The sequence below is a fragment of the Bubalus bubalis genome, chromosome 12 (assembly GCF_019923935.1).
Source record: "Bubalus bubalis isolate 160015118507 breed Murrah chromosome 12, NDDB_SH_1, whole genome shotgun sequence".
Lineage (NCBI taxonomy): Eukaryota > Metazoa > Chordata > Mammalia > Artiodactyla > Bovidae > Bubalus > Bubalus bubalis.
In genome coordinates, this window is record NC_059168.1 from 78,472,062 (window position 1) to 78,491,982 (window position 19,921).

Below are 19,921 nucleotides of genomic sequence, written 5' to 3' on the forward strand. Positions count from 1 at the left end.
GAATTATTTGACTATAAACTGTGTGCATATGCTACTCTGATAAAAAACAAATATAAAAAATGTGGATGAGAGAAAAAAGGCAAAGCAACTATATTTGAGTTTTGGCTTCAGGACTTGGAATTGAACATCAGAAGGGATCACTCTTGCTGTTTGTCCCCCACACGGCTATTATTGACTATTGAAAAATCTGAAACTTTCACCAGTGAAGCTTAAATCTTACAAATTAAAATGAGGAAAGTTAAGCCCAATTTATTTTTGCAGTGCTTTTTTTTTTTTAAACTGTGTTTATTACTTTTAGATTTGTTATTTTAGTGAGAAGAGATATAAAGCTGAATATTCAGTCCCTCTCTTTTCTATTTCTAAAGGATTACTTTTGTCAGCACTGATAAAACACATACCTGCAATATTTCTAGAGGAAGAAAATATAATAATGTGACTTTCCCAACATTAATTGCTATTTCTCTCTCCTTTCTCTTCCCTCCCACTTCCCTCCTTCTGCTCCCTCCCTTTCTTCCTTCCTTTCTTCCAAGTGGGGTTATTGCTCAAACACCGTAGTTTATGCTTATACCAGACGTGACCGTCCAGAGTACTGTGTTACCTTTTGGGATACAAAAAACAATGACAAATATGTTAAGTATGTGAAGAGTCTCATTTCTATTACTACCTGTGGAGACTTCTGCATTTTGGCAACAAAAGCTGATGAAAATCACCCTCAGGTAGGTGTTCCTTGATATCTTAAAACTTAGATGGGTTTAGTACTTGGCTGAATTAGGCTCTAGTTATCTATCTTCTCAAGAATAGCCTTTCTACTGGCAGGTACAGAAAGTATTGGGTCTATTGGCCAGGTCTGTCTAGACCTCTGTTTGGAGAGTTCTGTGGCTCCATTGGTTCTCTGTCGCCTGATTTTTTTTCTCTCATCAGTTAATCCATTGGCAGTTTATACTGACTGGTACTGAAGCTTTTGGTTTATGAAATATATTTAAAATACCACAGTCCTTTTCCAATTTAAAATTCCATAAGTAAAAATGAAAAACCAGATGTCTAGTACAAAGGCTCAAGAAATTATGTAACAATGGCCATTTATAACAATTTGAGTAGTTTTGACATTCAGAAGTGTACTTTTATGTGGAGTTATATTGCTTTAAAAGTCAATGTCTCATAACATAAAATATATAATATAAATAATGCCCTTTAAAAAAGCCTGCTAGCCATTTAAATATTTGCAGAAGTATGCACATTTTTCAAAAAAGGACTACCATTGTCTTTGATAAACTATTTTATCCCACTAAAAAGCATAGAATTTTTAGTTGAAAGCAGCCATTTGAATAGTCACACTTGGCTCTGTTCTCTGCTGAAACTCATTGAAACAAAGGGAAAGGTATTTTTTGCAAAGCCACAAGCCTACAGGGACCAGAAAGGGTGAGGAAACAGCAACATAATTTTGGAGTTTAGAGAGTAGGGGGATTAGTGGTAATTACCTTAGCAGACCCAGGAAAGTGGAATCCTCTGTCCATCAGTGGAGAAAGGAAAAAAGCAACCAGTTTGTATCACAGAATCCCAGAGACATGGGACTTGATGGTGGTACCTGGTAGGAGAAAGAGAGTATGCAGGAGAGTACTTTGGGGGAAAATAAAAAGGGTGTATAAAGAAGCAGATTTCTAGATTCCCTCCTTCTCTGAGCCCCTGAACAGCTGCCCTTCTCAGTCCCAGGGAGACTGGTTTGCTCTCCAGAGAGGATACAGAAAGTCTCTGCACTGAGGGGCACTAAGCATAGGGAAGGGTAGAGGGACTCTTGCTGAAAACAGGGCAGTTAAATGAATGCTACCCCAATCTTCTGTTCCCACTTGGTTCCAGAACAGATTTCATGGGATCAGGAATCATACTAGCATTTGACTTGTCAACTTAAAATACTTTGGAGAATTGCTTTCAAAATTCTGAAGGCAAATGTTTTCCCACCTTGAATTACATACCTTAAGTGAACAATTCTTTAAATATAAGGGTGAAATAAAGACACTTTTAGATGTACGAGATCACCGAAAATTTACCTTCTGAGCTTCCTTAACTTCAGAAGAGACTTCAGGATATGGTTCACCAAAATGAAAAACCAGGAAAGAGGAAGAAACAAGGTCACCTGGTGAGCGTGGTCAGGAGTGGTACCAGCTGACAGTTTTGTTTGAGAGAGTGGATCACCAAAGGAGAGCAGGCCACGCAGCTCCAGAAGAAATTCAAGATGAAATTAATACAATATTTAGTATGGTTGAGCTCCTGAGGGGAGACATACGTAACTGGGAGATAATGGGGGACTTGAGTTAGTATGAAATACAGAGAAAACTAAGCAAAGAGAAAAAAAATAAAGGCAATTATCCACAACAGGGAAAGCAAAATATGCTTGAGAGGAAAATAAATCATGTTTTACCTGACTCAGCTGTGAACAACATTTATGGAGTCAAAATAATGTAGTCCCTGAATTTTTAAAAAATTAAAGTTGTTTAAAAATTGAACTGTAATAATACCAGTGTAAGCCCTAAGTTCTGATATAACAAAGTTATAGTGGAAAGATGGAGGGGTGAGAATGTGAGATGGGAGGCTGGGCCAGAAGGGTGACAGACGGTCGCGTGCTTAGCTTTCCCAGTGGGTAGTGGTGCGTGGTGTCGCAAGGTGAAACAGAGTGAAGAAGCAGCACTGTAAACACGTCGCTTACGCTTGTGGAGGTAAATATCGAAGGAGTGAATTACAGGAGCTGAAAGTAATTACTCTTGGCAGCAAGAAATGGGAAGTTGGGGGGATTTTGTAAGAAGTCTTATTTGGTTCTTTAAACCATGAGCTGAGCATGTGAATGATAAGCATGTAAAACACTTGTATTTTGTGGCAGTAAATAAGTTTAAGCAGTGGAAGAGTAAATCATGATATTTTAGTATAATTTTTACCATTTAGTTTGTGTTTATGAAATTAAACAAGTTTTGAGACACTGAGAAAAGAAAGCATCTGTGCATAAATAGAACATTGAGAATGGGCTTGTTTGAAAATATTATTCTAATCAGAAAAACATCTGTATAAAATAGTATTCTTAGTACTAGATATGGAGAAGATGACTAACATCAAAAAATGAAATTATCATTAGAATTATCTTACGTAAAGTATACATTATGCTTGATTATTTTTCCTAATAGGAATCATTGATAATTATTTGTGTATATGTTAATCATTAGCATTTTAAGTTATTTTCAGTGGGTTGGATAATGTTTTTTTTTCCTGAATTAACTGAATTTTTCTGAATTTCTCATGTCATTTATATATTGCTTCAAAGGAGGAGAACGAGATGGAAACATTTGGTGCAATGGTAACAAATTAAATTAGCCTTTATATAGCTGGCTATAGGATAAAAATGAGTTTTGAAGTTATAGCTGATCAGCAATTTTAGAAATATAAATAATGAAATGTAGTCAGTGTACTTGAGTTTCTTAAATGGTCTCTTAAAAACCAGTGTTCCACTATACTAGAAACAGCCTTAGTTTAATTTTAGTTTATATTTCTTTACTTTTGTGCTGTAGATTATCTTTGCTATTCTTTGTATTTAATTTTTATCAATTCTTTCTATGTTAGTGATACTTGAAAAAGAGATAAACATGCTTTGTTAAACATTATTTATTTTACTGTGCATAAGCAGTGGTTTTGATACTTTCTGTTTTATTTGTTCAGTTTGTTCTAGTTCTGTGTAATTCTATTGGCACACCTCTGGATCCCAAATACATTGATCTTGGTAAGGAAATGTTAATGTTTACTCCATCTTTATTCAAGTCTTATTTGTAAACTAATTTTAAAATGTAACAATGGTATTATCAACTAGGCTGTTATTCTCTAAAACAAGGACGAGCATACTTGCTAGTGTGCTTGGTTCAGGTTCGGTACCAGTCTATGCCTGTTGTCATAGTAAAATCATTAGTAATGTCCCATTTCACTCTCAGAAGGATCCTGCTTAGTACAATAATCATAAGTTTACTCCAGAATTCACAATAATCTCATGACTGCTATACTGCCATTATTTGCTTTTAATGGGAAATATAATTGTATGAGGATTGGGATCCAATGTGATGATTAGTATGTAATAAACTGAGGATTATAGAAAGAATTTTGCCATGAAACCACTCTTATTACTAATAAACTGCTTGTAAATACCTCTCTTCCATAAAGAACACTTTAGCTGCTTGTGGAAGAGAGTTTTCCCTGTTCAGATTTTTCTGATGAAATCAGTCTATTAATAGGAACAACATAAAAAATTTTCCTGACTTTTTGTTTTCAGAAGACATTTGTTGCTTTAGATCTATCATGCCCTCTAATAGCTCTGGAAGTAACCACAAAAGTTTCCAAATCTTATTCTTAGTATTTTGTCAAAAGTTGTTACCAAATATTTTATTGCCATTTCACTATAACTTCCAAAATAATGTTTTTTAAGAGTATGCTAGTTGATTGGATATGGTGTTAGAAAAAATAGTAGGTTTCAAAAATTGAAAACCCATTGATCTATTGAATTATTTTCTCAATCTGAGAATTAGTCTTTTTTTTTTTTTTAAGATTTCACATTGAGCCTTAACAATCAAATGTTAAACTCTGCCTTCTAAGTATTTTGCTAAGGACTTTGAGTGATACAAGCAAATGTAAAACACACTTGGTGGTTTTGTTGCTGAGTCGTGTCTGACTCTTGTGACCCCATGGACTGTAGCCCACCGGCTTCTCTGTTCATGGAATTTTCCAGGCAAGAATACTGGAGTGGGTTGTCATTTTCTTCTCCAGAAGATCTTCCTGATCCAGGGATTGAACTGGGGTCTCCTGCAATGCAAGCGGATTCTTTACTTACTGAGCCACCAGTGAAAAATACTTAGCTGGTCTCAAAGATTTTATACTCTATGTTTAGGGCCTTGGTAGCTCATTTTTAAGCATTGAAACTTTTCAACTTCTTGTCTTATGTTCACTGTTAGGTTTGTTTATATGTTTCTCTATATTTATATATGTACATTAATGGTAGTATTCTTTGTAAATGTTAGTGTTCTTTAGCTTAAAATTGTTGCAGACTCTTACCACATGAATATCTTCTATTTATTAAAAATGTGAGTCTTAAATGTAAAGGATAAATTATGTCAATCTTCAGATTATATGTTTTTTCTTTTTAATATCGAAAGTTTTAAAATAGAATCATAAGGATGATAGGGTTAGCCTCAAAGTAATTTTAATCACAGGCAGTCTGTGTTTTAATAAAGCCAGATGTAAATCCTTTACCTTCAAAAAATGGCAAATGCTTGAGGGCATGATTATTTGTATTTTTGAGTCTTGAGACTTTTTTATTTTGCGGTCTTGCTGGCTGAAATTTTAACAAGCAGTTCTTTCACTGCTCTGTAGTAAACCCAGCCAAAGACTCAACATTTTTGTTTCATACATATCCTGTAAAATTCCTTTTTAAAGTTTTTATGCCAAATTTTCATGAGGACTGGAGGCTGAAGCAAAAAAAGTATTTAACTGATATTGTCCTAGGAAGTATAATTTTTGTCATCTACTCTTCCTGAAAGCCTGTGTAGAAACTTTGAAAAAGAACGTTGTATATTATTATATATTATATAAAGTTTAGTTTGTAGGGTTCTGTTGTACTGTACATATAAGAGCCAGATACCATTTGGGGGACCTCTTCTTTTAAGCCCTCAATTCCTTCTGTGTGCTTCTGTCCAAAGTACTTTGCACTGTGATTGTTGATTTTCTTGTCTATTTTCCGTGCGAAATTTTGAGCTTCTTAAAGATCTGTCTACATTGTTTCATTTCTGTATCCCCACTGCCTACCACTGTGCTTGCCCAGTAACAAATGTTTATTGAATGTATAAAAATATTTAAAAGAGAATCTATTTATTTAGCAAACCACCAATGAGCATATACTGTCTCAGGTACTATACTGGGTGCGAGGAGTGATAAGAAGTTAATTCTCACATTTCCTGTGGGATGTCTAAAGACAGAATTAAAATATAGTTCATCTATTGAACAGTGACTCTTTCTCCCCTGCTGTGTGCTTGGTATTGTGCAAGGTGCTGGCTGAGTGGATATCCGTGCGTAAGGATGTTAGGGACATGTCCTCTACTTACAGAAGCTTTCATTTGAGCTGAGTTCTGAAGGGTGGGTATTTCTTTGAGTGACATTTAAAGAGGAGGAAATAGCATTTGCAGAGGAATGAAGGCATGAAAAATGCCTGAAAAGTACCAGCTGCCTGTGCCGCAGCCATGGTGGGGAGAGCAAATAAGGCCTTCCTCATCTTGGCCTGTAGCTCATGCACTAAATCTTCTGTATACCTCTTCAGCGAGAGGTAACGATCAAAGTTGTTCAGCGCAGTTTCACTTTACCAGCTCTTTAAAAGGCCGAGAAATGAATAGGTAGGAAAGGGGGGGAACATTACGATGTAGACATTTATTTCAGGTCTCGGCATTAAAATATAATGTTACAATCAGGTTTTACTTATATGTGAATTCCTAGATTGTTTTTAATTATTTTACATCGTTGCTTGGCTACTAACTACTACCTGTTAGTGTTAACAAGGTTCAATTAATGGAAGCGTAATTACTTTAACATTTTTTTCCAGTAATCTTTATAGAGATTTCAATTTTTTTTTCCAGATATTGAATAGTTGAGAAGGACATGGACTGCTTTTATTCTGGCTGTGTTTTTTTCCTAAAATATTTTATCTATTATAATATGTGGTCTTCTAACTTTTTCCTAAAGGCTTAGTTCCAGGAAATTTAAGAACTAAACCACCTGGATGGGATAGATAATAAATAAAGATCTAGCATAATTTATGTAGATAGCATTATCTATGCATATGAATTTGCCAAAATTATTGCCATAATGATTCAAAAGAACACATTTCATATATATTTTTGTTTTTTGTTGTATTGACTAGTGAATTTATATAGTTTTATTATAAAAAGCAAAAATAATAGCAACCACATCTAACAGTTATTAACCCTTAAGGAGAAGCAGTCTGCCATAGTGGTTAAGAACACAGACTCTGGAACCAGATTGGCTGTGTTCGTGTCCCAGCTTCTATTGTTTTTCTAGTCGTGTGACTTTAGAGAGTTATTTAACCATTCTATCCTTCAGTTTCTTCATCTGCTAAGTGGGGATAATGATAGTGCCCACCTTACAGGGTAGGTATGAATTATATATGTGATATATTAATTATATACTAATGTAATTACATAACATACCTGGCATAATTTTTAGAAATTCAGTAAATACTGGCATTTAAAATTACTATTATTAATTATGTATTCTATGCCAGATACTATACTATGCTTATATTTATTTCTCTCTTAATCCTTCAAGTAGCTCTGTAAGGTTGGTAATATTATTATCTTCAATTTACAGTAAGCAGACCGAGGCTCAGCTGGAATAAATAATTTATCTAAGGCCTCCATGGGGTCGCAGAGTCAGATATGACTGAGTGACGGACCATGTACACAAACTTAAAGCAAGTGCCTGTGATTTGAATCCAAAGTTTGACTTGCTGTGAACCACTAACTTTTAAATTTTGAATTCAGCTAATAATAAACTTGTGATTTAGGCTGTATCCAAAAAAAGGAAACATGACTATAACTTTTAATTGTAGCTAAGCACTGGTTAAAAATGCTTTTATATGCTTAGGAAACACTATTTTATTAGAAAGCAGTTAAGGTTTGTGAACTTCATATCACCCCAAAGGCATAATAGTTATTTGTGTCAGAGTATCCATGGTAGAATTTACTGATATCTTATGATTTAGTGCAGATGGGATCAGCGAAAGTTGAGCAAAACCTGGATGTGGCCTGCTCCTTCGTCTCACTCAAGGCTCCCCCTAAATTGGGACTCTGCCACCATTCTCAGGACTGCCTTCCAATCAGCTGTTCTTTAAAAGAAGGCTTCTTGCTCCCTCTAGAGTTTGGTAGCAGTTGGTACACATTTTGAATAGACAAATCGTGACAATTGTAATGAAAAAAATTTTTTTAAATATAATTCAACTTACTGAGGTATTTAGCATATAAAAATTATTGTATTTGATCTCAACTTGTTTATTCAATTAACACCATACCATCAGTCTAGTTTCTAATTTTTTGTTCAGTTCCTATGTCTCTTACTGCCTTAAATGTCCTTTATTTGGACTGCGGCAAGAACTCCCTGGTGGCTCAGACAGTAAAGAATCTGCCTGCAATGTGGGAGACATGGGTTTGATCCCTTGCAGAAGGGCATGGCAACCCACTCCAGTATTCTTGCCTGGAGAATCCCTGATGTACAGAGGAGCCTGGCGGGCTGCAGCCCATGGGGTCACAAAGAGCTGGACACAACTGAGCGACCAAGCATAGTACACAGCATAAGAACTCCATAAAGGTAGCTGTTATTAACACTTTCCCATTATCCTGACTTTATTAATGATTACTTTGTACAGTGTTTGTGAACTGAAAAATACATTTTGTACCATTTTAACTGTGAATTTAGAAATTAGGTACTAAAATGAGCTTTTATGAGTTTTTTGTTTTTCTGTGTTTTGTGTAAATGTGTGTATTTTGTTTTATATTGTTTATTTTGTTTATTTTTGCCTGACTAACCTTGGGCAAGTTATTTTGTATCTTTGATTCTCTGTTTCTTTATCTGTTTACAATGGATTTTCTATTTCATCAAAGGGTACACAGTGGAAATTTTAAAATATTCACTATGAAATGGAACAGATGAAAAGATGTTTAAAATAATATATTCTTAGTGAGAAGGAACTTTGAAGAATATCTTTTTCTAAATTAATGATGGGTGTATACCTAGGAGTGGAATTGCTAGGGCATATGGTAATTCTATATTTACCATTCTGAAGAACTACCAAGCAGTTTCTCAAAGTGGATGCACCGTTTTACATTCCTACCATTTCTCCACATTTTTGCAAATACTCATTATTGTCTGACATCTTGATTCTAGCCATGCTAGTAGATGTGAAGTATTATTGTGATTTTGATTTGCATTTGCCTCATGGCTAATGATGTTGAGCCTCTTTTCATTTGCTTAGTGGCCATTTGTATATCTTCATTGAAGAAATGTCTATTCAGATGCTTTACTCAATTTTTAATTGGATAATAATAAATTATCCAATTTATTGTGATATATTATTGTTATAAGTGTTATTTGGACATTCTAGATTTAATTCCCTATCATATATTTGATTTTCAAATATTTTCTTCCTTTTGTGGATTGTCTTTCACTTTTTAGATGGTGTCCTTTGGAGCACAAATATTTTAATTCTGATGAAATCAGGTTTATCTCCTTTTTTTCTTTTATTGCTTGCATTTTTGGCGTCATATTTAAGAAATCATTGCCTAACCCAGTGTCACAAAGATTTACACATAAGTTTTCTTCTAAGAGTTCTGTAGTTAGGTCTTTGATCCCTTTTGAGTTGATATTTTTGTATGGTCCTACAGGCTTTTGACTCTTCTGATTTCTCAGACTGTGTTTGGAATATTCCGTCTGTAAAATAAGGGGTTGGACTCATGATAGCTGAAGTCATTTGTGGCACAAACCTTTTGTGATTCTAATTGTAACCAGATTTTTTTCTTTTTAATAGTGCCATTATTTGTTACAATGACCAAAACCCATGTGATAGCAGCTTCGAAAGAAGCATTCTATATCTGGCAATATCGTGTGGCAAAAAAGCTTACAGCACTGGAAATTAATCAGATCACCCGGTCTCGAAAAGAAGGGAGAGAAAGGTATATCTTTTAATGCACATTTTTTAGTGGCTCAACCATATCACATTTAAATCAGACATAGCTATTTATAAATTGTCATGCTTGAGAACCGTAAATTGTTTTGATTACTAGAAAAATATTTTTCCATTCATTTGATTATCTTTCAGATTGGTGTGTTTAAATTTTTTAAATTAGTTTTACTTTTGGCTGTACTGGGTCTTTGTTGCTATACTCAGGCTTTCTCTATTTGTGGCAAACAGGGGCTACTCTAATTGCAGGGCATGGGGTTCTCATTGCAGTGGCTTCTCTTGTGGAGCGCAGGCTGTCAGATGTGCGGACTCAGTAGTTGTGGCTCACGGGCTTAGTTGCCCTGTGGTACGTGGGATCTTCCTGGAACAGGGATCAAACCGGTGTCCACTGCATTGGCAGGTAGATTTTTAACCACCAGACCACCAGGGAAGCCCTATGTGTTTAAAGAGAAGTAGCATGTCGTATAATTAAAAAAAAAGGCCTTTAGAGATAAAGACGGGAAGCCTATGTTTTTATAAGGAATGGCTATTCTCACTCATCTACTCTCATCATATTACAGTTGTAATGCTACACTGAAATGTGATTATTCAATTGAAATCTAAATGTCTAACCAAAACTTCATTCCTATGGGTTAGTGGTAGAGGTTTTTCCAGGAAAGTGGGATGATTCTATTGTCATAATCATCACAGGTGAGGCAAGTCCTTAGACGCAGATATGGAAAAAGTCTATAGGTGGGCAGAACTGGTCCCTCACCTTCTTTCTCTTGCCCTGGATTCCAGGGGCTTGGGGGTTGGAACTATTTCTTAGAAGTTGGGGTAAAGACGACTCTACCACATGGAGAAATTAGGAGCCCTGATGGAGGGATTCTTTGTAGTAAGTATTGCAGTGCATTTACTGTGTTTTGTAAGTTACGTGGTCTCTGTTAGCAATATTCCATGTTTGTTGCTCTTTTGTTGTTATCCTGAGCCTTTAAGCAAAGCATTTGGTTGAGTAATTTTAACCTGATGATTCTTAATGAAGGCACAGGCCTGTGTTGTTGTTGGTGGGCAGCGAGCAGACTTTTCAGAAATCTCAGGTTCCTTTTTTCAAATCATTTTCCTTCAGACATACTTGAGATCTTAATGCAGTCTTCCCTTCCTTTTATGACTCATTTGTGTACTAAGGTAGGCGATACAACCCCAGTAAAAGTATTTTGGATATGTGAATTCATGTGGAAGCAGAAAAAAAAACCCAAAAAACAGTTGAAAGAGAGTCTGTGTTGTCTTCTCAGTAGTCCTGAGAGACTCAATGCAGATAACTTCTGGCCTCTTTGAGGAGAGCACGTGGCAGACATAGCAGTAATAACGCGAGACCTGCAGTTTGTGGGGAGAAGGTAGATCTTAGGACAAGGCTGGGGAAGAAAAGTCTAGCCTCTCCACGGAGTGAGTGTCCTCTGTGAATGAGCTAAAGCGATTCCGGCTTTTGTTTAAATAAAGAAGGCATCATTTCCTTATATTTCTGTCTGGAATATAATTGCTAGTTTTAATGACTTTGGGCCAGTTGTCTCTGAACTTCAGTTTCGTCATCTGTAAAATACAGCTGGTGATGGTGATAAAAGCCAGCATTGATTGAGTACTTCTTGTTACTTCTTGCGTGCCAGATACTGGTGCATCTTGTCAGTACTCATATTATTCCTGTTTCACAGGAAACAGACAGAGGTGCCCAGCTGGTAAGCAGAGATGAGACATACTGCCAGGTCTATCTGGCTCTGAGCCCCTTGATTTAAGATTGGCCTTTCTTGTAGTACCCTACTTGTTTTGATAAAGGGATTTGAGTCAGGTGATCTCTTGAGATACCTCCTATTCTAATCTTTGACTTTTTTTTTGTGACAGCTAAGTAGAATTATTATCTGTATGTACTTAATGGAAATGTATTAAAAAGTAGAAATATGGTTATCTCTAAATTGGTATACCTTTCTGTGTTTCATGCAGTTCTGTCACCTATATTAATTTAACATTTGATCTCCTTATTATGTTGGTGGAACTACAAATGTGACTTCAATTTAACAATGATAAAATTTAATGATATTTTAAAAGTAGAAAATGGCTTAATGTCCCATGATTATATTACAGCTACAATGTCTCAAACTCTTTTTTTTTTTTTTATGGATCAGGCTCTGTACATGTGTGCTTTACAAACATCATTTAATTTATGCCTCTCAAAAGTCCTGCAAAGGGCAAATTGTTAGCCTTCTTTTACAGATAAAGAAATTGAGGCTCAGAGAAGTTAAATAACTTTCACAGGGCCTCAGAGCTACTCAGTGATGAGGTTTCTCTGTTCCTCCATTCATTTTAATGTTTTTTTCAGCAGACATTATAGAGCGCCTGACAGTGTGTGGCAGGCACTAGAGATGTAGTCTTTGCCTCTAGGAAAATCACTGCCTAGTGGGAAAAGCAAGTAAACTAGCAGTGATACTGTGCTGTGAGTAAGTGTTACAGTAAAGGTATCCAAGAGACAGTACACCTGAGGTGGTGCCATTTTATAACACAGGAAGCTTAGGGGAAGGTTCTTTTCCTCAGAACAAAAATCTCATTAACTAGAGCTTCCCAAATACACTTAAGTTTTACTTTTATTAAGCATATCAATAAAAAGGAAATTACGGAGAAACAACAGAGACACTTGATGCTTTAGAAGTTGTTCCTGACAAATGTTCCTCGGGAGAGTAAGGGAGAATATCTTTTGCGGCTTACTGAAATTCATTGGAAATCTGTGATTCAATGTCCAGGTATAGTTTTGGCCCAGCTTCCAGGAACATGGCCCTTGCATAACTAGTAAACACATGGTAGGTAGTTTCTGCCTTTATAAGGTTGAGCTGTGTCAAGAACTCTTTAAAATAATCGGGACATTAATATTAAATAACAGTATTCATTTGTGTCATCCAATCCTTTAATTGTTCTAGAGATCATGAAATAGTATAAACCTTACTTACACTGTCATTGAAATTTGAATTTTTTTTTCCAGAATTTATCATGTTGATGATACTCCTTCTGGATCATTGGATGGTGCGCTTGATTATAGTAAAGCCATTCAAGTAGGTGATTTTATTAGTGCCAGCAAATGTTAATATTCATAGATTTTTAAATACTGTAATTTTATTTTGAGACATGAAAAAATTTGTTTCCAGTGAATAGCATATTATTCTAGTAATTTTTTTAAAATTTTATTTTATTTAACTTTACAATATTGTATTGGTTTTGCCATATATCAAAATGAATCTGATCCAACTTGTTCTAGATCTGCTATGTTTTCTTCTTTTGATTTAAAAAAATTTTTTATTTTGACACAATCTTAGGCTCATAGGAAGTTGCAAAAATAGCACGTAAAACCGCTTTACCCAGCTTCCCACATGGTGATATGTTATGTAATGATAGTATAATATCAAAATCAGGAAACTGACATTGGTAATGATGCTGTGAACTAGACTACAACTCAATTCCTTATTCGGTTTTCACTAGTTTTTACGTGTAGTTTTATGTAACTTTATCACCATAAAGGAACTTGCCTAATGCTACTTCTTCATTTTTATACTCACTCTCCACCCCCATCCTTGTCCCCTGGCAATCACTAATCTGTTTCCATCTCTATAGTTTTATCACTCTGAGAATGTCTTATGAAGAGAATCATATAGCATGTCACCTTTTGAGAATGGCTTTTTCTTTTCTTTTTTTTTTTTCTTTTTAAAGATCCATCCAGGTTATAACAGTGCCATACCATTTACCCCTTCTTTATTTTGGCATATGCTGGTCCTCATGCTAAACATTCATCTTTTACGACTAAGCTCAAGTGTTTGCCTCTCCTCCCATTTTGGTGTAAGTTTAGGCTCCTCCCTCTGTGTTCTCGTAACTCTCGTGTTTACCCCTACTCTGATCACACTGTACTGTTGTTAGGCGCTGGGTCCACTATTCCCCACTAGACTTTTGAGTAATCCCTGAGGGCAAAGATTACATCCGAGTATCTCCAGCGCGTCAATGTCTGTTACATAGTAGGTGCTCAGTAAGTAAATAGTGGTTAAGTTAATAAATATATAGCTGAAGTATTCTTCTTAGTGAATTGCATACCACCTTATACCAGATCAGTCATTCAATAAATGTTTAATAAAGAGTAACATTGATTTATTTTAGGGCACAAGGGATCCGATTTGTGCCATAACTGCATCTGATAAGACGTTGATTGTGGTAAGTGGTTAAAAAAAAAAACTTATTCTATGAACAGTAATCTTTTAAGTGGTGAAAACAGGGCAAAGCAATATGTTTTGGATTTGAATCTCATCTTGTGGGCACCTCAAGTTTTACTAGGTCCAACAAAAGAAAATAAAGTTTTAAAGATTGCCTCACAAATTGTTAATCATTTGCAAAAAATAACTGTGAAAGTAGTAGACTCGTGGCCAGCTGGGGAGAGTCTGTCACTGGGTTGAGTGAGCCCTGTAAAGATTGGCCAATGTGGCATAGATTGGACGGTGGCAGTAGGTCTTGGAAAGTTTCCTCTATGTAGCCTGCTTTGTTGTGTACTGGAGAAAGTGCTTTGGCTCAGCTGTTTTCGTTAAGACTTAGAATGAAGAGGTAGTGTGTTTGCTAGCCAATAAAATAAAGAGGTCTGTGGTAAATTTTTGCTGAATTTTTCAAATAAAATCAGTGTATCAATGTTATAGTGTCTCTTCTTGAGCTCTGATATTTGAAAATAGTGATTTTAGAAATAAATGCTGAATATAGTAAAGCTGGTAGAGTCATTAAATTTGAATTATGTAAATAGATCCTTGAGTGTGTATATTCCAGTTCTAGTTACATTCTTTAGACATTAGCTAAGCATATGGGGGGAAAATCTTAAGAACATAGTATTCATTTTTCTCACCAAATGAATTTGGTGTATGTTTTAAGCAGTTTGTCTTATAGTCAGCTCTATGGAGAGTCTTTTCTTTGTATATTCTTTGTTACATAGCACATTTTTTGGTTGTGTTAGTTGTGTTTCTGACATTTGCAGGAAAAAATAAAAAGAAAATGCAAGTCAGATCAACCATAGAAATGGACTTAATTCCTAAATGAGAGAGTCTCCCTATAAGAAACACTCAGACGGTTTTAATACCAGCAAAAATTGTAGTGTAAAGATACCTTCTGCATTGAAAACTTTCCACTGTTGAAATATAAAGAGCTTTTAAAACCATCACGTTTTCAAACTCAAAGTCATAGGACCTACTTTTTCAAAAACAAAATCTGATTGTGTACTTCAGTATATTAAATCTTTTAAAGCCTGTACCTGTCTTTTGCACATTAAAAAAAATATCTGCCCTCGTTACCAGTCCCTTGCCCTTCCCAGTCTTCCTGACAGGCCCTCTGCAGAAGTGTGCTCAGAGGAGAGAGCTGCTCCTGGCAGAAAGGGAGAGGGAATAGTGGGCTGAGGGTAGCCTCCTGTTTTTTCCCATTGCCATGGCCCCAGGCACAGTAGGGTTTCGCTGTCTGTTGCTCTGTTGATTTGTCAGCCTTAAGGCTTGCAGAGTTGCATGGAAACTTACCTTCTGTTCTGTGTTTAAACACATTGAAATAGTACTCACTGTATCACTGCTTTCTGATCATCACCTTTTGCCACGATCTGTATCATATAGATGGCTACAGGACGACAACATAGACTTTCAGTGACAACTGTATTTGTATGGTGGTCTTATATTTATTTTTCATGTATATGAAATTTAGTTCAGTAAGTGCTGTATATGTTAGCTTTCAACGTACCCCGAATATTAACCTAGACAATTGTAAATAACCCTAGATATGTCTTCCATCTGATATAAGACTTGGTGTATTAAAAAGAACTAGGTTTCTGACTTTTTTTTCTTGGATATTACATGAAAAAAATTAGATCATCTTCAGCCACTTTAAAAAGTTTTTAATTAAATTAGGAGGTAAATACTCAGAACATGATCAGTATCAGAATTGAGAATTCACTGTGACACTACCACTTTGGATTTGAAGCAAATGTATGAACATATGGAGAGACCTGTAGTTGTAATTAAAAGTTATTATGGTAAATAGGCTTTAGTAATCAAAAATATTTTCTGTAGAGTCGTGAATCTGGCACCTTTCAGAGATACAGTCTTCCTAACGTTGGTTTGATTCAAAAATACTCCCTTAATTGTCAAGCCTACCAATTATCCTTGAATTGCAACTCTAGGTAAGTCTGAAAACTTTCCATAGGTAGACTGTCATCCACTGGGATTGTTGTATTTATGTAACAAATGCAAAGATGTGTGTTTGTTTTCAACTTGTATAGTCCAATGTGGTTTTACTATATTATATTTGTATTTAAATATTATATTTATTAGGAATATATATATACACACACACATATATATATATTAGATGTTTTTCTCGAATTGGGCAAAGATGTTTTTCTCTAATTGGGCAAAATATAGAAATTCTACTGTAATATTTTAGGTTATTTGCATACCAGTTGCTTTAGTCTCTTGGATACTTTTTTCTCTCAAGGAAGCAAAATGGAAATGTTTGTTTAAAGTTAATTATTTAAAGCCATTTCTACCTTCTTCCTGGGTTCTGATGAAGTTGTTTTGAAGAATGGTGACAGGTAACTATATTCATGAATGCGAGATTACTGTTTCTTCCCCTCCTCCAATTTCATTACTTGTAGCCGCCTTGCTGTCATCGACATCTTAGGAGTGCTAACCTTCTTTGACTTGGATGCTCGAGTGACAGACAGCACAGGACAGCAAGTCATTGGCGAGTTGTTAAAATTGGAGCGAAAAGATGTCTGGGATATGAAGTGGGCCAAAGATAATCCTGATTTGTTTGCAGTGATGGAGAAGACAAGAATGTATGTTTTCAGAAACTTGGATCCTGAGGTAAAACCAAGAAACGAGCATTAATGGTACATAAATAATGAGCCAAAAACCAAAACCTGGACGTTTCTCCTTTGTTTCTTCAAGAAATTTGTTAGTGTTGGCTGCATGAATTCTGAAAATAAATAGGAACATTTCTGTGGAACTCAAAAATATTTGGTCTTAAGGGGGATTAATGTTTATCTTTTAAATATTCTCTACTTTCACTGAAAGGTACTTTCTAAGCATTTATCTGTTCTATTTAAAAGATGGAACCATGGTCACTAACTGTATAGTCTTTATTTCTTCCCTTGCCAAAGTTTAAAAGAAAAGAGAATCTGTAGTCTTATTTACCAAAGTTGCTGTAGGCAACCTAACCAAAAAGTGGTTTTGAAATTCCTTTGTCCTTTCATTCTATTTTGCCTGTTCTGTGCCTACCTTTGTCTCATTTATATTTACATGAACTTTATCAGCCAGTAATCCATGTTTTTTTCTCATCCTGATAATCTTGTGGATGATGACTAATAATCTCCTCTCTCTGGTGTGTCAGAATGCTCCTTTCTCACTGATTTTTAAAGTTATATTTTTTGTTTTCTACTTGTGACTCACATCTACTGATTTTTAGGCACTGAACTTTCCTGTCAGTCTGCTCTGTAATTCTTAGCTATTGTGTTTGGGAATTCAAAATTTGAGTGGTAGCCTAAACAAAACATAATTAAGAAGATAAATCTTTTAAACAAGTTTTGAATTATCTGTGGATTTTTAATTTGACATTTTCAGTACTCCTATTGTACTCTGCTAGTTGAAGAAGGCAGTGGCACCCCACTCCAGTACTCTTGACTGGCAAATCCCATGGACGGAGGAGCCTGGTGGGCTGCAGTCCATGGGGTTGCTAGGAGTCAGACACGACTGAGTGACTTCACTTTCATGCATTGGAGAAGGAAATGACAACCCACTCCAGTGTTCTTGCCTGGAGAATCCCAGGGACGGGGAGCCTGGTGGGCTGCCGTCTCTGGGGTCGCACAGAGTCAGACACTACTGAAGCGACTTAGCAGCAGCGGCAGCAGTGGAAATAATAAGAGATGACTTGATACGTGCTTTATGGCAGTAACTGATGTTTGTTTGGACCTGTCGTTTCCTTCTTGGGAAAAAATTACATGCTGGGGCCTCTGAGCTACTGAAGATCTTCTGTAATAATTTATTTAGTGGTAAACTATTTGCCCTTTTATTTATTTATTTTTAATTTTAATTTTATTTTTTAACTTTACAATATTGTATTGGTTTTGCCATGTATCAAAATGAATCCGCCACAGGTATACATGTGTTCCTCATCCCGAACCCTCCTCCCTCCCCATACCATCCCGCATTATTTTCAGTTTTAATATCCTAAATTATATCCTTATTTGAGCCCTACTCAGGATCTTTGGGTTGGCCAATGACCTGATGTAAATTGCCCTCAAAGGCTTTGTTAAAGCTTTTAGGTGTCTTATGAAGTCACTTAGTCATGACTGACTTTTTATGACCCCATGGACTGTAGCCTACCAGCCTCCTCCGTCCATGGGATTTTCCAGGCAAGAGTACTAGAGTGGGTTCCATTTCCTTCTCCAGGGGATCTTTGCAACCCAGGGATTGAACCCGAGTCTCCCGCATTGCACACAGACGCTTGACCATCTGAGCCACCAGGGAAGCCAGGTGTCTTATGGATCTTTGTAATTTTTAGACCCTGAGTAATGGCTCAAAGGGCTTCCCTGGTGGCTCAGATGGTAAAGAATCGCCTGCAATGCAGGAGACCCAGGTTCAGTCCCTGGATGCAGAAGATCCCCTGGAGAAGGGAAAGGCAACCCACTCCAGTATTCTTGCCTGGAGAATTCCAAGGACAGAGGAGCGTGGCAGGCTCACAAAGAGTCAGACCCGACTGAGCAGCTACCACCACCAGTGGCTCAAAGGAAGGGCATTCAGGGTGTTGCCTTTAACCTGTATAAGCACAGCTGTCTTTCAAAGGTTTAAAGAAAACTTGACCTTTCCAAGAAACAAGTGTGGAAGTTTGGCAGGTAACCATGGGATAAACTTGAGGATGGAAGTGAAATACTTTTTGAATGTGAGGGTCCTTTATCCATTGTTGGCCCCACTTACACTGATTTTGAAATCATGTGCCCGGAGAAGTGAGAGGATTATGCCTGGTTGTTTATAATGTGTGTGCAGCACACATGGTGAGTCCAGGACCAGGGCAAATCTTTGCTTAGTGGAAAGTGTTTCTTAAGTAGTTTCAAAAGAACAACCTTTTATTTATTTATTTTTGGAGTTTGTTGTCTGGCTTTGCAAGTATTTCAGTTTTCTGTTAGATTCAGAGGTAGGTGAATTTCTTAAAGACTTAATCACTGACTGAATTTCTTTATAAACCATGCTAAGCTGTTGTTTTCATTCATGAGAACACTGGCTGGCTGTGGTCCCTGTTGGGTCAGTTACTCTGCTTGCCATGCCTCTAGCACATGAGGACATACTCTTCAAAACTGGACTTACTAGAACTCCTTTAGGACATCGTATTCTGTCCTAAAGGGACAAAGGGTCTTCCTATGCCATCTCGATCCTGCCTGATCACTCTCCTTACCTTTCTGTTTCTCCTTTCCTCTTTGTTTTTGGTATTATTTTTTATCCACAGATCATCTTTTATGACTTTTATCTTTTGTCTGCCTTGCTTTGTTGAATTATCTAGCTAGAAATAAAAAATTTTCTAGTGATGAACCTTTTTATATAGGTATACTTGGTTTACATGTAGTACCAAAAGAAAGCCTCTAAAAGGTTCCTATAGTCTATAAGAAATATTTTACCACGTGTACTTTTTTGTGAGTTAAACTTTGTTCTGATTCTTTTTGTTCATAAAAGCATACTATTTGCCTTTATGTAATATGATTTTTTGAGGAAGTGTAGGGATTTTATAAAGTTTTCTCATATAATTTTAATCAATTTCTACTTTTTAAAGAAAATATATATTTTAAAACCTAATGAACATATATAATATGCCTCCAAGAGCCTCAGTATTAAACTTAGACATATTAAGTGCAAACTAAATATGATTCAGTATTTACTTATTTTCATCTTTTTAGTGTCTTCCTATTATAAAAATTTTTAAGTTTCTATTATATATGAAGCACTAACTTTCAGAGTTATAAATCTGATACATTACTGCATTTGGATTTTAGGTTACTATTTATGACTTTACACATATATTTTGAAAAATTGCATTCTTGAGTTATTTTCATTATCAGACATTATCCTATTCTTTTTGCAGTGTTCTTGG

At 35.9% G+C, this 19,921-nt stretch overlaps 1 protein-coding gene across 3 annotated transcripts in view; it reads left to right on the forward strand.

Annotated features, from left to right (window-relative positions):
- WDR35 (WD repeat domain 35) overlaps window positions 1–19,921 on the forward strand; it is a 51,562-nt gene that overhangs the window by 17,377 nt on the left and 14,264 nt on the right. For 2 of the 3 annotated variants that reach the window (XM_006049157.3, XM_044926218.1), the window contains 8 exons: window positions 531–716; window positions 3,308–3,340; window positions 3,700–3,760; window positions 9,611–9,755; window positions 12,765–12,834; window positions 13,925–13,978; window positions 15,853–15,962; window positions 16,437–16,647. In XM_006049157.3, the coding sequence (XP_006049219.3) occupies window positions 531–716; window positions 3,308–3,340; window positions 3,700–3,760; window positions 9,611–9,755; window positions 12,765–12,834; window positions 13,925–13,978; window positions 15,853–15,962; window positions 16,437–16,647 (870 nt within the window). The remainder of the gene's footprint in view (window positions 1–530; window positions 717–3,307; window positions 3,341–3,699; window positions 3,761–9,610; window positions 9,756–12,764; window positions 12,835–13,924; window positions 13,979–15,852; window positions 15,963–16,436; window positions 16,648–19,921) is intronic. The other variant, XM_006049158.3, reaches the window with a different exon arrangement.